This window comes from Camelus dromedarius, chromosome 15, assembly GCF_036321535.1.
Source record: "Camelus dromedarius isolate mCamDro1 chromosome 15, mCamDro1.pat, whole genome shotgun sequence".
In the NCBI taxonomy this organism is placed as follows: domain Eukaryota; kingdom Metazoa; phylum Chordata; class Mammalia; order Artiodactyla; family Camelidae; genus Camelus; species Camelus dromedarius.
In genome coordinates this window covers 14290349-14308422 of record NC_087450.1, presented here as the reverse complement: position 1 = coordinate 14308422, position 18074 = coordinate 14290349, and the positions used below count along the sequence as shown (strand labels likewise).

General features: G+C 44.5%; 1 protein-coding gene across 1 annotated transcript; it reads left to right on the top strand.

The window, feature by feature from the left end:
• The first annotated feature begins 10766 nt into the window (after positions 1-10766).
• Positions 10767-16441, top strand: LOC105088918 (gastrokine-3). The gene is made up of 6 exons (XM_010979896.3): positions 10767-10778; positions 12086-12139; positions 12326-12460; positions 14351-14458; positions 15434-15575; positions 16347-16441. Exons 1-6 carry the CDS (start codon positions 10767-10769, stop codon positions 16439-16441), a joined length of 546 nt encoding a protein of 181 aa, XP_010978198.1.
• Positions 16442-18074: the final 1633 nt, after the last annotated feature.

Genomic DNA, 18074 nt, shown 5'->3' with positions numbered 1-18074 from the left:
GGCCCTCAGGCCATGAGGTAGGACTCCGGAGCGGGGAGAACCAGGGAGCTGAGCTCAGAGCCAAGGCAGCTGGTGAAGTACAAGACCATTATTGGGCCTGGATGTAAAATAAAGCCCCCATTGTGAGGAATGTGACAAGGGCTCAGTCGTCAGAACCAGGAAACAGAGCCAAAGCAGCACAGCTCCTGAGCCACGAAGCCACTGGCCCAAGAAAGCCGGAATGAGCATGGCCTGGAGCACAATTAGTTCTAAAATCCAGGTCATGGTTCAGCATGGTTGTGGTCCTACCCACCCCACCCCAGGGTATGAACTTATCTCTGAGAAAACCATACAGTCCATGCCTGCCTAACTTTGAATAGCCCCGCACCTGCCTCCCACTGCATCTGCCCTCCTGAAGCCCTACTAGGTAATCAGAGAGCGATGATTACTTGAACCATGTCTCAGCCTCTCATGCCCTCGGGACCTTGGGCATCAACCCACCCAAATGTTTCTGGAAGGTCCTGCCTGCTTCAGAAGCCCCACGAATGTCCCGTTCAACCCCAGACACCCCATCCTTGAAATAGTAACCTTGTTTGTCCCAGTTTCCCCGTCTCTAACTGGAAAAAAACTGTTACCTTGGTGAAGGGGATGAATTGAAGGGGAAACCGGGGGTCAGGGATACCATCAGAAGTGAGAGGAAGATAAGACTGTTGGGAGGAGAGAAAAGGTAGTTGTGAGACACATCAACAAGGAAAAATGCACAGCTTTAGGGACCTACGAATGGAGATGGAGACACACAGAAGTGACGCCAAGATTCTGAGCATGGGATGAAGGGGGCCCTGCATCCTCCCAGACTGGCTGCACGTCTTAGAGAAGCCACTCAACCTCTTCGGGCTTCATTTTTCATCTATAAAATGGGGAAAGGTCACCTTCTTCACCCATTCCAAGGGAAATAATGTAAGTGAGTGTTTGTTAACCAAGGGAAATAAGTTTAAGGCGTTATCCCTAGGTAACTGCAAGCTCGCTCTCCGCCGCACTCGTCTCCTAACCTCTTACTGGGTCGCTCCATGATGCGCCTCTTTCACCCTCTTTGCTCCTATCGCCACCTTGTGGCTTCTTTGTGAGTTACATGCTACAGTCAAGGAACGATAAGCAAAAAGAAAAAACTGACGTATTTACGAACAGAAAAGTATTTGTGAAGGCTTTCCAAATTAGTTAATAAATTCAATGCATTGGCAATCAAAGGCTCTTGATAAGTTGATTCTAAATTCCCAGGGAATTCTGAATAGGGAAGAATACTCGGGACAATTTGAAAAATAAGAATGGGGGGGGGGGGATGTGTTGAAAAGCTATACACAACCTGTGATATTGTCCCAGGGGTAAGCGGATGGATCAGTGTAACGCAATGGAAAATCCAGAAACAGCTCTGCAGATACAGGAATTTAGCAGACAATCAAGATACTATCTCAAATCAATGGGAAAAGAATTCGATAAATGGGGTTGGAACAACCGACTGTCCAGTAAAACCAAACTCACATTCATAAAACTCAATCCTTAATGAACTGTAGACCTAAACTTACAAAATGCAATTATATAGTATTAAAAGAAATACTGGGGAGTAAGAAAGCCTTCTAAACAAACATTTAAAAGCCCACAAAACAAAGTCATAGCCTAAGTGAGTCATAAAATTGATTGCATCAGAATTTTTAAAATTTTGTTCAGTAAAAAAGGACAAAGTTAAAAAGATAAGTGAAACTCTGAGGGAAGAATTTTGCAACAAATGAATCATATATAAAGAAGCTCCTATAAATGAATTTTTAAACAACTCAATTGAAAAGGAGCAAAGTATAAAAATAAGCAAGTCACAAAAGAAAGGCAAATGGTCAATAAACTTAGGAAAAGATGTAAATATTCACTCAATAATTCGAGAAATGCAAAGTAAAACAACGATCATGTCATTTTCACCAATTTGGCAAAAATTAAAGACATTGTCTATAACTGTCAGAATAGGACATTCATTTCCTGCTAGTAAGTAGGGGAATTAGTCAATAAACTATGTTATATCTACAGTGCGCACAACTGGAAAAGGATAAAGCAGATCTCAGCGCACGACAGAGTGAAGTCTCCAGACGTGTTGAATGAAAACCATGCTGAAATGAGATACATACAGTACGGCACTAGTGACGTGAAACACAGAAACACTAGAATTTCTGTGGATGTCTGTGCGCATGTGTGTCTGTGCGTGTAAGTATGAACATGCAAAAAGCTTTGTCAGATGTTTGCCAAATAGACTGTGGTGGTTACCTTTGGAGAGGACATTAGGATTGAGGTGCTGGTCAAAAGGGACTTTAGCCGCAGGGAACTATGTTCAATAACTTGTAATAACCTATAATGAGAAAGAATATATAAATGCATAACTGAATCGGTATTCTCTACACCAGAAACTAATACAACATTGCGAATCAACTGTATTTCAATTTTGAAAAAGCAATTAGCCTTAACGTTCATGTTTTAATAGGACGCATTATTTGTGTAAGTAGATACTTTTCTTAAGGAAGAAAATGATTAATGTGACAGATGGTATTTTCCAAAGATGCTGCAACAATCTGTCCAGTCCCCCCTGCTCTTCGCAATGTGACCTTGCCACCCCGCCATCAGCTTCCAAATATCAGAGCTGGCATCCAAAGCCAGATAGTCTGATGACATCCAAGCCAAGCCTGTGACCACTATCCAACACTGCTCTGACTAATTAACCCTCCCAACAATCCTATAAGGTAATACAGCTGCTATCCCCATTTTACAGAAGAGGAAACTGAGGCTCATCCTGGAATTACAAATAGCAAAGAACTAAAAGAACTAGTAAAAAAGAGAGAGAAAAAGAGAGAGAAAGAAGGAAGGAAAGAAATCTTATGGAAAAATATTCAACCATCTCATCCATAATCGAGGAAATAATATTAAAACAACGATAAGATATGATGTCATACTTACACGATTAAAAGCTTTTAAAAGAATAATATAATATTTATTGCCATAAAATTTGTATACCCATCCATTATGGGTGGATTTACAAATTAATATAATACTTCAAAAGCAGTTTGGCAGTGTGTATTATGAATTAGAATGTGTCTCAAATATTTTGATTTCAATCTACTTCTGAGAGCTGGTCTTATAGAAATATTACAAAAGAATAAAAATGTTTTCACACAAAGACATTCATTGCAATTTTATGCATACAGTTAAAAAAACTTACTGTTTATCCTAGATTGGTATATCCTCCACTTCCCCCCACTTTTTTTTAATGTCTTTGAATGATTAATTGAAATATATAATTATTAAAAAACTAGGACACCACATTTATTTATGAAAATTATGTTAATAGATAAATTCCCATGAGAAAATAACCAGGAGAGGTTATGCAAGAATAATCATAGCTTGGTGAGGGTGTTGGGATCAACTTTACTTTCAAGATGTTTAATAACGGTCTCATCCTGTTTAAACATGTATTTTTAAATTTTTTTTTCATTGAAGTATAGTTGATTTACAATGTTGTGTTAGTTTCTGGTGTACAGCATAGTGATTCAGTTACACATATATATTCTTTTTCATATTCTTTTTCATTATAGGTTATTACAAGACATCAAATAAAGTTCCCTGGGTTATACAGAAGGACTTTTCTGTTTATCTGTTTTGTATATAGCAGTTTCTATCTGTTTATCCCAAACTCCCAATTTATCCTTCCCTGCACTCTTTCCTCTTTGGTAACCATAAGTTTGTTTTCTATGTATGTCTGTGGGTCTGTTTCTGTTTTTTAAATAAGTTAATTTGTGTCATTTTTTTAGATTCCACATATAAGTGATAGCATGTATGTGTCTTTCTCTACCAGACTTACTTCATATAATAATCTCTAGGTCCATCCATGTTGCTACAAATGGCATTATTTCTTTCATTTTTATGGCTGAGTAGTATTCCACTGTATATATACACCACATCTTCTTTAGCAAGTCATTTGTTGATGGGCATTTGGGTTGTTTCCATGTCTTGGCTATTGTAAATAGCACTGCTATGAACATTGGGGTGCATGTATCTTTTTGAATTGGAGTTTTCCCCAGATATATGCCCAGGAGTGAGATTGCTGGAAAGAGTTCTTTTCAAGAGGACAAAACCTGTGATGATGCTCATTTGTCTGCCAATCCCTTTCCTAGAGGGTAGTTTTTGCCTTAAAGAGTCTGGGCCAGGAGATCCCACCCTACAGTCTGGTACCGAACAGGCCTCCCCACCCCCTGGGGTGTGGTGACGGCAGGCAGGAAAGCACCAGGGCGCCCGGCACATGGGCGCTGCTGCTGTGCCCAGGGCGGGGAGTCAGCCCGGAATGTCCGGCATTCTCCACCATCGAGGCCTGTCTGCTGGCAGCTGGGGCCCTTGACAGCTGGTTAATCTGCAGTGGGGTTTTCAGCCAAAATCTGCAATTGCATCATTCTCTTGTCTAGATTGGGGATTAACACCTCCATTGATTTGATGTAGAAAATGGCCCAGAAATCCCCCTTGACAAGCTCTCTCTCACTCCGATCTCACCCACTTAGCAATTCACAGTAAGTGCCTCTATTAACTGAAATTAGGTCCCAATCTGCCCACTCTGTCCAACCCCAAGAGACGAGGTAGTAATAGCTCAAGTCTGTCCCCTCCCCGCCACCCCAAGGGCCTGGAATGAAGCTCATAAAACCCAGACTCCCTTTCAGAACCCTAGTTACTAAGAGATAACAATTCGCCACACTCACTCTGTAACAGGGAAGAACCAATCTGACTCCATGTTAGATCTGTTCCTTTAGCTCCAACCCTGTGCTCTGTTGCCTGTGCTTAGTCACAATGGTTCTGCACCTTTTGTAAAAGAATGTTGCTTATAGCCTGAAATACGATGGCCCATCCTCAAGGCTCTGACCTTTAAGGGTATAACACATTTCCATTCATATAGAGACAAAGAGTTGCAGAGAACAGAGAACAGCATTTGTCTTGTTGGAGGTTTACAGGAACATCATGACCTGACCTATGCGGACGGCTGCAAGAACAAAGGATTCTGACACCAAGAAGTCTGCAACAACAAACTACACCCCCTCCCCTTTTTAGTACAAAAGGAGCCTGAATGCTGATTTGGGTAACATGGTTCTCCAGGACATTAGTCTCCCATCTTCTCAGTCTGCTGGCTTTCGGAATAAAGTTGACATTCCTTGCCTCAACACCTCGTCACCCGATTTGTTGACCTGTTGTGTGGCGAGCAGAACAAGTCTGGACATGAAAATAACTCTCACCAGCTTCCAACTCATTGTCCACAGAGAGCTAAGAGAGGTTTTAAAAAGACCCTCTGGCGGCTTCCAATCACACAGACAATAGAAAACAACACAGACCCAGCTCCACATCCCACCAAACCAAGACCTTGCCACCTTCCCACAGAACACTCGCCCTGGGCCCAGCCTCTGCTGGGAGCACGCTCTCCTCCCTCCTCTAGAGTGACCCACGTACCCTGGTTTGCCTGACGCTTTCCTTTTAGCATTGAGGAGGACTCTCAGTCCCCAGCAAACCAAAACAGTTGACCAGACTGCTTCCCCACTCAACCCCACACTCCTAACTGGCCAAACCTATGTTTCTGGAAGGTCTTAGCCCAAATGTCCCTTCTCAGAAAGGCCTGACTCCTCCCCAGCTACTCCCCTGCCTCTAAATTGGGTCCTCGTGGCTCTCCTCTCTCAGGACAGCCTTTCTGGTTGAGGGCACTTACAGTAATTATTTACTGCTTCATTCACAATCATTTATGCAGTACCTGGGTGCTGCTCATTGTGTATGGGCTGGGGATAGAGCGGTCAAAAAAGCAGATGGAAGTCCCTGACTTCAAAGAGCTTACATCCTAGTGGAAGAAACGGGTATGGTTTTATAGGTAAACTATATAGCAGGGTCAATGTGCTCGAGGGAAACAAAGCAAGAGGGGAGAGAGGATGTCAGGGGTGGATTCTACAGTCTCAGGGGCTCAGGGAAGGTCTAAGGGAGGTTACATGTTGATCTCAAAAGATGAGGAAGCAAAACGAGGGTTCCTGGGGGTAAATGTTCCAGACAGACAAAACAGAACATGCAAAGGCCTGAGCAAAGAACAGTGAAATCACTAACTGAGCTAAATGTAGACCCCAAAGAGGAAAGGTCTAAGGACTAAGGTCTAGGACTGCCCATATTTTGACGTTGGAGAATTGCAAGGGAGAAGAGATGATCAGAGTGGCAGGAACAAAACCGGGCAAGTGTGTGTCCTGGAGACCCACTGAGTGGAGAGAGGGGTCTCAATGGTGTCAAATGTCCCCTTCAAAACAGCTTGCAGTCGGAACAGACAACAAATTAAACATCTCATTTCCCCCAACTGACAGAGGGCTCTTTGGAGGAAAAAAAGCATCGTCTTTAGTCATCCTTGCGATCTCTGCACGACCCAGGCCCTGTTCTATGACTCTTCTCCCAGGAGGAACAAACCTCGTGTGCAGCCACAAATAAAGTTTTACGTGCAATTTCAGGAGGCTGGTTTAGAACCATCCCCAAGTCATGGCCCTAGAGGAGAAGCCTTGCTTTAAGAAAAACTCTGCTGGAAAAATTAACTTTGTAAAAGATGACATCATGACAGGAGAGGGTACACTGGGTCCTAGCTGTTAACTTACCTGGAAAGAACTTCAGGAAGAAGCGGGAGCGATCAAACGATTGCAGGTGGGGAGACACCCAGATAAGACGAGCAGCTCGGAGCAGACCTGAGATGCAGCGAGGTAATGTTTGCTAGGAGGTTGTATCCGCTCAGGAAACGCAGGCTCAGACACGCCTGCTTTGGAGAAAATACTTGGGTCTGGGGTCCAGGGAGGACAAAAGGAACATTCAGGGAAACTGAGTCAGACAGGGAAAAAAAAAACTGGAGCAGATGGGGCTGAGGCGGGCAGCGTTCTGGAAGGCCAGACCCCTGGTTCCAGGATATATGGAGGCATTCAGAAGGTAAAGGTCTGAGAAGGGAAATCCGAAGGGAAGAAAAAGAAGGGCGGGAGCGGGCCTTGAAAACAGCCACAGAAAGCATATGAATGTAACCGTAACTAAATCTAGGCATTTGAATCTAGTGGCACAAGGACGGACAAGTCCAGATACACTGGGTATCAGACTCTGGAAAGAACTCATTAAACACAATCAAACAAACCAAGAATCTCAGAAGGAGCGCTGGTTTGTAGACCAACATGACATGATTGATTATTGACATATTTTTCATTGGCTTCAGAGAAGAAATATAAGGATGGAGGGCAGGAGCAAAGCTTCGCTAATTAAAAAAAAAAATCTCAGTAGTGATGTTGGCTGAATTCTGCACAGCTGGAAAGATTAGTTAAATATCAGTCACATGACAGGGTGATTACAGAGAAGGCTGCACACTAGGACGAAGCTAGCAAATGTAAAATAAGGGTGAGGAAGTTTCTGGTTTATAGCAGGTCGTGGGTACATTGCAGAGGAAATCAAAAGGTGTTTAGCAAACACCAAGCAGAACAAGGGATCCGGGCAAATGAGTCTTGCTCTTGCCAGAGGTTCCAGGATGCAAGATAAAAAGAAAACAATTTTGCAGACACTTGGCTTTCATTTTCCTTTTTCTTCACCCTCTGCCCTCAAATCCAGGGGCAGAAACATTAATGGTCTCGGCTAACCTTGTAATTGCACTATGATTGGAGTTTACAAAGAGGGCCGTTTTTTTCTCGCTGTACATGCTATGCAGTTCAGATTTTAATTGTCTTCCTCATTCACATGATTATTAACCACTTAATTCCATGACTTGCCATTAAATTCAACAATTATTTACTTTGCACCCACTCTGTGCTGAACACTGCTAAGTACTCCAGGAGGTAGAGAGATGGGTAATATGCCATTGGTGCCATCCCTTCATTCATTTATTTAATGTCTATATATTTTAGAAGCTACTCTGCCAGGTACTGCTCTAAATATTAGAGATGAGAGCTGCAGCTGAGAATAACAGAGTCTTTAACCTTATGAGGTCTACAGTCTACTGACATAAATGTGCGATTTCATGGCCTGATCAGACAACTATACAAGTAAATGCAGCACAATGAAGACTGCTAGTAGCAAAGTAAGGCGCAAGCAGGGAACCATGATGCTGTGAATAAGAAGATGAGATCACGTTTGTCTGGGAGTGATGGGAGGCTGGGGAGGGTGGTGCTGTTCAAATCGGCCTTGAGAAATGGATAACAGGGGAAAAAAGAGAGCAAGGGATCTCCTGGCATGAACCAAGGATTGGAGTTTGGTTAGCAAGGGCTCCATCTGGGGACCAGTGGAGAGCCGCTGTCTTGGCATAGGTTGGAGAGAAATGGGAGACGGGGCTGCAAAGGTTAGTGGGGGCCAAATCATGCAAACCCTCAGATGACTTCGGAAAAGGGAAGTAGCAAGACTTGGAAGAGTCCGTGAGATGGACTGGAAGGTGGAAGAGAGAATGTAGGGCAAGAAAGAAGAGCTTTCCAAACACTCTTTTGGCCAAATTTCATTCGTTAATGAGACTCCATGGCTTGAATATTATCGATTTTTCTTTTGTGCACGTGGCTGTTGGCCTTTGCAGAAATAGTGCAGATTTGACTATGTGGCCGAATATTTATTTATTAACAAACATACGTATCCGTATTTTAATGGCGGAATCATATTCATACCCATCTATATGTGATATATGGATCATTTCCTTATTCATTCATCAGTCAAATGACACTAAGGTTGTTTCCATATCTTGGCTGTTGTGAATAAAGATGCAAAAAATGTGGGTGTGCAGGTATCTCTTCAGGATACTGATTTCAGGTCCTTTGGCTACATACCCAGGGGTAGGACTGGTGAATTATCTGGTAGTTCAATTTTTAGTCTTGGAGTCACCATCATGCTGTTTTCCATAGGTGGTACCAATTTACATTCCCACCAACAGTGTATGAGGGTTCCCTTTTCTCCACATCCTTGCCAACATTTGTTACGTCTTGTCTTTTTGATAAGGGCTATCCTAACAGGTATGAGGTGATATATTACGGTGGTTTTCATTTGCGTTTTTTCTGATGATTAGTAATGCTGAGCACTTTTCATTTACCTTTTGGCCATTTGTATGTCTTCTTTAAAAAATGTCTATTCAGATCCTTTGCCCATTTTTAACCAGATTATTTCCTTTTCTTGCTATTGAGTTGTATGAGTCCTTTATATATTTTGAATAATAACCCCTTATCAGATAAATGGTTTGCAAATATTTTGACTCATTCTACAGGTCATCTTTTCAATTTACTGATAGTTTGCTGTGCAAAAGATCTTTAGTTTGGTATAGTCTTATTTATTTTAGCTTTTTTTTTTTTTTTTTTTTGGCCTGTGCTTTTGGTGTGGCATCCAAGAAATTGCTGAAACCAATATCAAGGATTTTCCCCGTATGTTTTCTTCTAGGAGTTCTACAATTTCAGGTCTTATATATTTAAGTCTTTGGTCCCAAACAGGCAAAGCAATCTTGAGAAAGAGGAACACAGCTGGAGGCATCACACTTTCTGATTTCAAACTATATTACAAAGCTATAATAATCAAAACTAAGAAAAGGATGATCTCTTTAACAAATGGTGTTGGGGAAAATGGATATCTTCATGCACAAAAGTGAAAGTCATTCTTTTAATACATTTGACTTATTCAGTCAATAACTATTGAGTATATGCTCTGTGCATGGTGTTTTCAAAGTACTGACAGCAGTAGAGATTTGAGTATGATCTTATCTGAGCCCTGCATGACCTAACGGACCCCCAGGCCCTCCTATTTCATGTTCCCATTGCCAGTTCGCAGTAAGCAGTGTAAGGACTGAGCTGTCTGTCTTCCCACTTTAACCATTCCAGTGCCCAATCTCATCAATCTTCTTCATCTTCTCTTGAAAGAAATATCTATTTGATTCTGGTCTTTTGGAATTTAGTCCAGGTAGTTGGGTCACTACCAGCCAAGGGCTGGAACAAAAAGAAGAAAATGTATCAAAAAGTCTGAGTTAGTGTTGACTGGTCGTAGAAAGGTGTTCCCTTTGTCTCAGGAGTTCCAGGGTTGGTCAAACGGTCCTTTATGGGAGAAAATAAAAAAGCCCCGTGAAATGCAAACTGGGAGGAGGGACAACACATTGTAATAGAAGCAAAATGTCAGAATATCAGGCAAGTCAACCAGAGGTAGGTGTTTGAAGAAGTAAAATGAAATCAGGGTGGTAGGTGGGCAGAGGGCATTTCAGAACCAACCATGTGATTTCGGGTTTGCGTGAAGACCTGGATCAGATTGCTTTCCAATCTAATCTTGGACTTCCAATCTGCCCCTTTCATCTCCATAAGATTTTTCTCAACCACCTCCAGTGTTAGTAAAGCACTTGTCAGGAATTGAGAAGTAAAAACAATGAACTCATTGACTTTGTATCAGGACTGCCTTGTGAGAGCTGCTGTTTGCCATCCTTACGTTAGTGGTTAATGTCATGGGCATGCCAACCCACAAAGCCCTGTTCATTTACCGTGTTTGCCTTGGAACCAGTGGAGGTATCTGGGAAAAGGGAAAATATTCAGAAGTAGTTAAAGCAAAATGATAAGAGTGTTTACATAAACTTGCCTGTTTTCCCTCTGAATGGTATCCAGATTACAGTTAATTCCACATCAGGGTGATAGTTGAAAGGCTCAAGACTATATAAATCAGACTTAGAAAATAAATGGGGCATGAACATTTTTTTCTGCATGCAGCTGCCTGGAGTCTGAGAGGGAAGCAATATGAAACACCTTGTAAGTATATTTTCTGATTTTGAATATAAGTGATGAGGTTTTCAGAGCCCAGAATAGTGAGGGAGTAGGGTTTTTTTTCTTTCCATGGATTCTTCAAATTAATCCTAAATATAGAATTTCCAAATATTAATTTGGCACATAACCTCCCTTTTGGTAATCCTCTCCATTTTAAACATCAGAATGGTAAGTCTTTCCCAAAAGAACTAATAACTAATTTCTTTAAAGTTCAAGGATCTTGGAAGGTTGAGAGGATATTCATATTTTAGGGTCTTCTCTCCCTAGATTCATCTTATTTACAAATTTCCAATGAAGGGAGTTTCAGGTGTATTAAATATAAGGCAACAACTCTCAGAATAGTTTAATGAAATATTATTGCTGTCTGCATCTCATATTTCTCCTTGGTTAGCCTCACTGCATTGTGGTAATTGTTCAGAGAGGAGCCGTTTTCTCTTCCTTTGAGGGTGTATCTCACCTTCATGTTGTCCTGCACGTGGAATATTGCATAGGCTGTTGCAGGGATGGAAGAGAAGGGAGTTTTCCATCGATTTCAGCTTATGTTGTAAGTGAACTTGAGCTGAGCAAGCCTGAAATAGACCAGATAATGAACAATGAGGTGCAGGGAAAGATTTGCTGCCACCCTCATTCTAGCCTGTTTCTGCCCGTCTAATTCTCTTTCAGTTAATCTCTGATGCCCAAAACTCCTTCAACAGGCAAGGAAGGCAGGTCACACCAAGAGCAAATGATTCACCGCGTAGGTCTCAAGAACTAGTAACATTTGAGTAAAATCTCTTGCAAAATAAGGTGCATATAAGTGGTGCATGGTTTTTTATGCTCAGGCAAAGTGGGAGATTCTGGAGGAAAGGAAAGCAAGGGGGAGACCAGATTTCAGAGGGTACAGAAAGGGGGTCCCCATTGGTTGGGAAGAAAGAGGAAGGTACAGAAGGAAAGACTAGGGACCCGAACGATCACTCATTTTGCAATATGATTGACGATGGTCCTGCACTATGTGCAGATCAGGTGGTTGGTCAGATTGCCTAATGCTCCGCCCAGGGATTGAGAGTAGATGTAGAACAAAGCAAAAAGCATCCTTGAATGAGCAGTAACGCTTTGCTTCTTGAGTAGCCAGCACATCCCTTCTCAACCACACTGAATGACAGTCTCCTAATACGTACTGAGATCTCCAAGAAACACTGTGAAAGTGTTGGATCTTTCAAAAGGGCTCTGACCTTGGGGGTCTGATGGGTTCCAGGCTCTGGGCTTGTCTGAGGCTGCGGGAGCAGGTGCACTGATATTTGTCTCCATTTCAGATTGCGCCTTCCATCCTTGTGGCCTTCTTCCTAACTCCATCTCTGGCCCTGCTGGTAAGTGAAGGGTGGAGAGGGTCCAACCTGCCTGGTACTCCTTCAGCAGAAGTGTTTTGAGGGTGACTATCCCGGGCGGCCTCCCTCAAATTTCTTGGGACATTTAAAGGGGTATCTTTACAAGATATGGGCAATGCAGGAACTCTGGACTTTCAACTATTCCCCCTGTTGCTTGGTTTTCTCCAGGACATCAGTGACAGCCATCCTCTGGATGGATCTGTTGGGACCCAGAGCATCCGTGTCAATGCCTTTCGAGGTATGGTCAGCATCCGAGACAACAATGTTTTGAGTGAATGGGATGGAATCTTGGACTACAAGAATGTAAGATGTGGAACACTTTCGTTACAATGCCCAAGAAAGCCTTGTCTGCTCCAAAATCTAGCCGTATGCTCTCCCAGGGCGGAGAGGACCCCGTCTCCGTAGGCTTTCTCTAGGTTTAGGCTCGTGAGGGAACACATCTCTCTAGACAAGGGACCAGCTTTCCAGCTGCTGAAGTGACTTCTTTTCAAGCCATCGACTGTAGGAGGACCTTCTGTGGTCTCTGTGTTCCTGTGCGGTGTTGACGTCACAGGGCTCCTGAAGGCCTCTGAAATGAGAGAGCCATTTAAAGGACCCTTATTTCCTATCACTGGTCTGTGCTCTAGAGGTTATTTTGTGTAACTGATTTACAATGTTAGTTTCAGGTGGACAGCAAAGAAATTCAGTTCTACATATACATACATATATATGTATATTTTCGTATTATTTTCATTACAGATCATTACAAGAACTTGAATGTAGTTCCCTGTGCTATACAGCTGGCCCTTGTTGTTTACCTGTTTTATATATGGTAGTGTGTGTCTGTTAATCCCAAACTCCTAATTTATCCTCCCCCACCTTTCCCCTTTGGCAACCATAGTTTGTTCTCTATGTCAGTGAGTCTATTTCTAGTTTGTAAATAAGAGGTTATTTTGTCTTGATCTCAAATCTTAAGCAGTTTATTTCCAGAGCAGAAGAATACATGAATTGTCACCTTGAGAAACCTTGCCTCGACTTGCCTGTGTGGTTAGGTACTCTGACCAGGCAGGAGGATGCAGGACTGGGATGCGACGGCCCGTGTCCTCAGCCTGGTCCTGGATAGAAACGCTCTATGACCACAGAGACATCACTCAGCCTCTGTGTGCCTGGGTGTCCTCATCTGCAAAGCAGCATCAATGACCACCTTTCCTACCCAATAGGATTCTGAGAGGATTAAATGAAGGGAAAGCCCACACTCCTGACTGGGGCCCAGAAGGCCCTCTGCTATCCAGCCCCTGCTGTTTGGAAGCCCCTCTCCTACCTCCACACCAGACATCTCAGGATAGACACCTGGAACACAGGCTTTCTCTCTGCACCTGCCGGGACAGCCCACGCTCTCCTCCCCAAGCACCGTCTCCCTTACACTTCACCCAACCGCTCCCAGTTTCCACAAGGAGCATCTCCTGAGCCCTCTTAGAGGGCAGGCAGCCTAGGGATGTCCAGCTCTGTTTTCAGCAGAGGGACTTTTCTTCAAATAAACTGTTCCATGGAATTCCACTATGTGAAACAGAAGTCAGCACTGCTCTGGCTGGAGGAGGGAGAGGGGCTCAGTCAGGCTCAGCTGGAGAACCGCTGATCTATTGCGAAGCTGAGAGAGGCCACATGACAGGCCCACGGCCACGTAAGGGGGTGTGGGGGCAGGGGAGTGGTCAGTGGCAGACTCAGGACTGGAATCCGAGTCTAGGGGTTTGGACCAAGGCCCCTCCTCACCCCGAACGTCCAGAGAGCACTCTCGCGATGACGTGCTGAGCTGTAGGTATCTTGTCCCATTCTCGTGGCAGCCCCGTGGGGGAGAGCTCACTGTTCCTGCTTTACCGATGAGGAAGCTGAGGGTCGTGGAGGTGGCTGAGGACCATGCACAGCACCTTAAATTCAGCTTTGCTACTGGGGCCGACCCCCTCCCCCTCCAGTCCCACCAATGTGTTAGTGGTGTGCAGAGTGCCCCTGGGGGATTCCTTCCCCTACCTGCAGCAGTGACAGTGCCGGGAGCCCTTGGGCACAGCAGGGCCCTGTATGCTGCACGTCGCTTGCTGGTCTCTGCCAGGGTGCTCCACACCACAGTCTGAAGAACAGCCATGTGCCCCAACTGATGGCAAGTAGGAGTCCACTATGTTTGATTGAATGAATGACCTGATTCTGCTGTGTTGCTTTAAGGCCCTCTTGGCTGCTAAGCTGTTTAGCAAGATGGCCTGTGTCCTGGCCAAGATGGACCCATCTGCCTTCCCAACTCTGGATGACATTATTAAGGCTCTGGACCACAAGGTAAGTGAGACCAACTTACTGTGGTCCCCTCCTCGTTTGGTGTTTTCCAACTCCGCATCCTGACATCCTAGGATGATGCTGTCCACACGGGGGAGCTCAGTTCATGCTTCTTCTTAATATCCACGACGTCCCACCATCATGCAAAAGACCCTGAGTCCAGTCCACAGCCCAATTAAGTCAAATCATATGAATGAAAATGGATCGATTAAAATTCCAGGCGATGACACAATTTATGTTCAACCATTTATATTCACTAATATAGGTGAATATAAATATTAGTGTGAACTAAAAGAGCATTTTCATCCTCACGCCTTCTCTTCTCCCCTACCCACCTTCTAAACTCATATGCACATATTATCTTTGGGCTGAAACACTCTTTCGCTCAGCCTCTTAAATGACAAGCGCTGTCAAATAAATTAAAAATCAGCAGACATCTTTGGCAAGTCATTGAAATCTGTATCATTTGCTAAAGCAACTTGCCCAGCACATTTGAGCAACACTGCCTGTGGCAGGAGGGTCACTGACTCTTGGGGGAAAAGAATGCACTTTGGGTCACGAAAAATAAAACAAATTGTCCATTTTTTAAAAGGCAGGTAGAAAGTACCCCATTCCTCTGATTTATAACAAGTAAAAATATAATATAAATGAAACACATAAGTTTAAGTCTATTCTATATTATCATTAGAGATGAGAAAAACACTGGAGGCTGGACGCTTTGAGAACTTAAGGGAATGGAGTTCAGGCAGAGTCACAGGGCCACGCAGGCTCACACACAGATTTTCTGGAGTACTTTCGCCATCTTGTGGCCAGATAGGATATTACTGCTAGAGACGAAACTCAAAGCCAAGTCTGGGTTCTCGGCTATTTCTGTAAATTGAATGGCCCGCGGGGCACTGGAATAGGTTTCTCGCCTCTTCTTCTTTGCTGCACCTCCTCTATTACTGTCTCACTGTTTTGAAATGCCACCTCTTCCAGCCTTTAAAGCATTATCCATCCACTCACGGCCTGACCTACACTGTTCTACCCGGCCGGGTCAAGAACTTGGCCCAGTATGGAATGTCCATCAAGGAGATGTGCCGAGACGTCCCCACCTACTTTGTCCAGCAGCAAAAAGAAGGTGTGTCAATAACTAGAAACCCAAGACCATGGGCGAGGCAAAAGGTGCAGGATGATTTTTAGGTTATTGGCAAGATTTGATGACAGTTTTCAGGTCTATTCCATTTCTTCTGGTTATAAAAATAATGAGGCCTGAGAGGTACTGCCCCCTAGTGGCAGAGATGATTTCTTGACACCGGGGCTCATTAAGAACGGGAAGCAGAGTTAGCTTACCAGAAGGTTGAGGACCGAGGACTGTCATTTCACCAATGGGATTTGACAGCTGGTGGATACCCTCACCTGACCCAAAGCTTCATCCTTGCGCCCTCATCCCCAGTTCCGGCCCAAGCAGCACAGTGCCTGTTGGGAGTATGGTGGGGGATCAGTGGTGACCAGCTTAGAAAGCTACAAGATAAGATTTCAAAATCAGCCTGCTGTTTCAGATAGAGTCAGTAACCACTTCCCATTAGGCTGTTGCCAGTCACTCACACCTTAGTATAAATTAACCCAATGAACAAGGCTTTTACATAACAGCAACTTCCAGCAGGGAGAACTTGAGGGGCTTGGGAGGTTAAAGAGGATGGTTAAAGGTCAGTCAAAGAAATAGAAAAAAAAAAAAAAGGTGAGGGGGATGTTGGGCCAATTATTGCAGAGGAAGAGGAAAGATCTTCCATTTTGTTCCCAGATCCCTTGCTAGTAGAGAGGGCCTGACCATCATATCAGGTGCAACTCATAATATACCCACTCTCTTTGGGGGATCTTTTTAATAAAATGCTTCTCGTTCTTCTTAAAGGTTCTGCACTGGCTATCAACCCTGATTCCTGTTCTGAAGTCCAACTTCTGTCCTTCCTGGGACTCTCCATCTGTGGGGAGATCCCTGGGCTCTGAAGCTCCAGGTTGGCCATGTGGAGAGAGGACCTGCATGGATGGGGCCACTGGCCCAAAACCATTGCTCAGGGGCCACCCAGCCTACTGTCTACTGATGGGAAGATGCTCATTTCGGTCCTCTACCTTCTACCTTTGACCAAAGAGCCAGCTTTGTGATCTAAAAATTGGGTACCCTTTCTCCTTGTGGCTTAGAACAATAAAGTTTTTTTGCCTCCCTGGCCCAGCAGATGAACCCCACTGCCTGCCTTGTCCTCTCTCGAGTTTGCAGATCCCCACCCACGCACAGTCCATGCCACTGCACACCAGCTGGTGCAAAGGAGGAGGTCCCAGATCATCTCATTTCTAAGGGCTTCTCTTTGGGGTGTCCTTTGAAGAATCCCTCGAGAATCTGGGCCAAAAATAAAGAAGTGAATAACAAAAAGACACTAGTCAAAGCACAGACAAGCTTTCAGGTCCAAGGCCAGCATCTCTGTCTTCTGCAAATGAGTGCTGAGTTCTACAGAAGCCTGCTCACTGGGGTGGCCTGGCCTGCACTGTGAGAGTCCCTGAGAGACAGCCAAGTGGAAGGAGGCTTCCCAGACCTCTCTGTGGAACTGGTCTAAACTCCTTTGCCGTAGCCCCCAGGCGTTCCTCTCTGTTACAAATGAATAAGGGACCTGCCCTCTTTGCACTGGTTATTTAACTGTCCACTCCTGTAGCTGGGAGGACACAGAGCCAGCCCTGCCCACAGCACACAGAGCATCCCTGGGTCCGTCACCTTAGACAGAAGAATAAACGAGGAGGAAGTATTGGAAATACAGACACAGGTGTCCACTGAAGGTCGTGTTGGAGTTTGGGGTAAATAGTGTGCGACGGGGGCGGGATGGGGGCGGGAGTGTTGAGCAATGCATCTGGGTGGAGTCGGGGGGCTCGGGGTGGTCTCAGCACCAGGATGCCCAAGACCAAGCTGAGCGCAAGTCCCGCAGAGCCGTGATGCGGTGTGACTGCCTATGGTCACGAACGGAAAGGTGAAAGGCCCAAGATAAACCTCTAACTGGGCTTAAATAGGTTATAGCTGGACCAGCCAGAGGCTCTGAAACTGTGGATTTGGTCACATGCAGCGTGTCAGGGATGAGGCAGGTGCACGGCGCACTCAGGGGAGTATCAGACGAGACAGGCCTCGCTCTAGCTCCCCAGCCGAGACCAGAGTTACCCTTCTGTGCTGAGATGAGACCGTAACCTCCAGCCCCGCCTCCGCCTCGCCTCGGCCAGTTATCTGGATTTGGGTTCCATCACTTGCGAACACTAGGGTTCCAGCTAGTACACTTCACCATCTGTTTGTCACTTGATTAGACCCTCTTTACTGTTGCTATCAAATGTTCTCATATAAATGACTCACTTCTTTACAAGCAAATCACTTTCTTTACTAAGTCAGCACGATGCCAGCACATCGATCCCAGCGCCGAACACATGCCACGGGCTTTATGTATGTTCATCAGTGGTTGTTAAGGAGCAGATGTTAGTGTCAGGAACAGGAGCAGTTGATGGCAAATAGAAATTCTTGTTAAAGGAGTTCCTCTTTGTTCTGAACTTGCACTTGCTGACCGGTGCACATGGGAACCAACTCTGTGATCTGGGAATTTGCCCACATTAT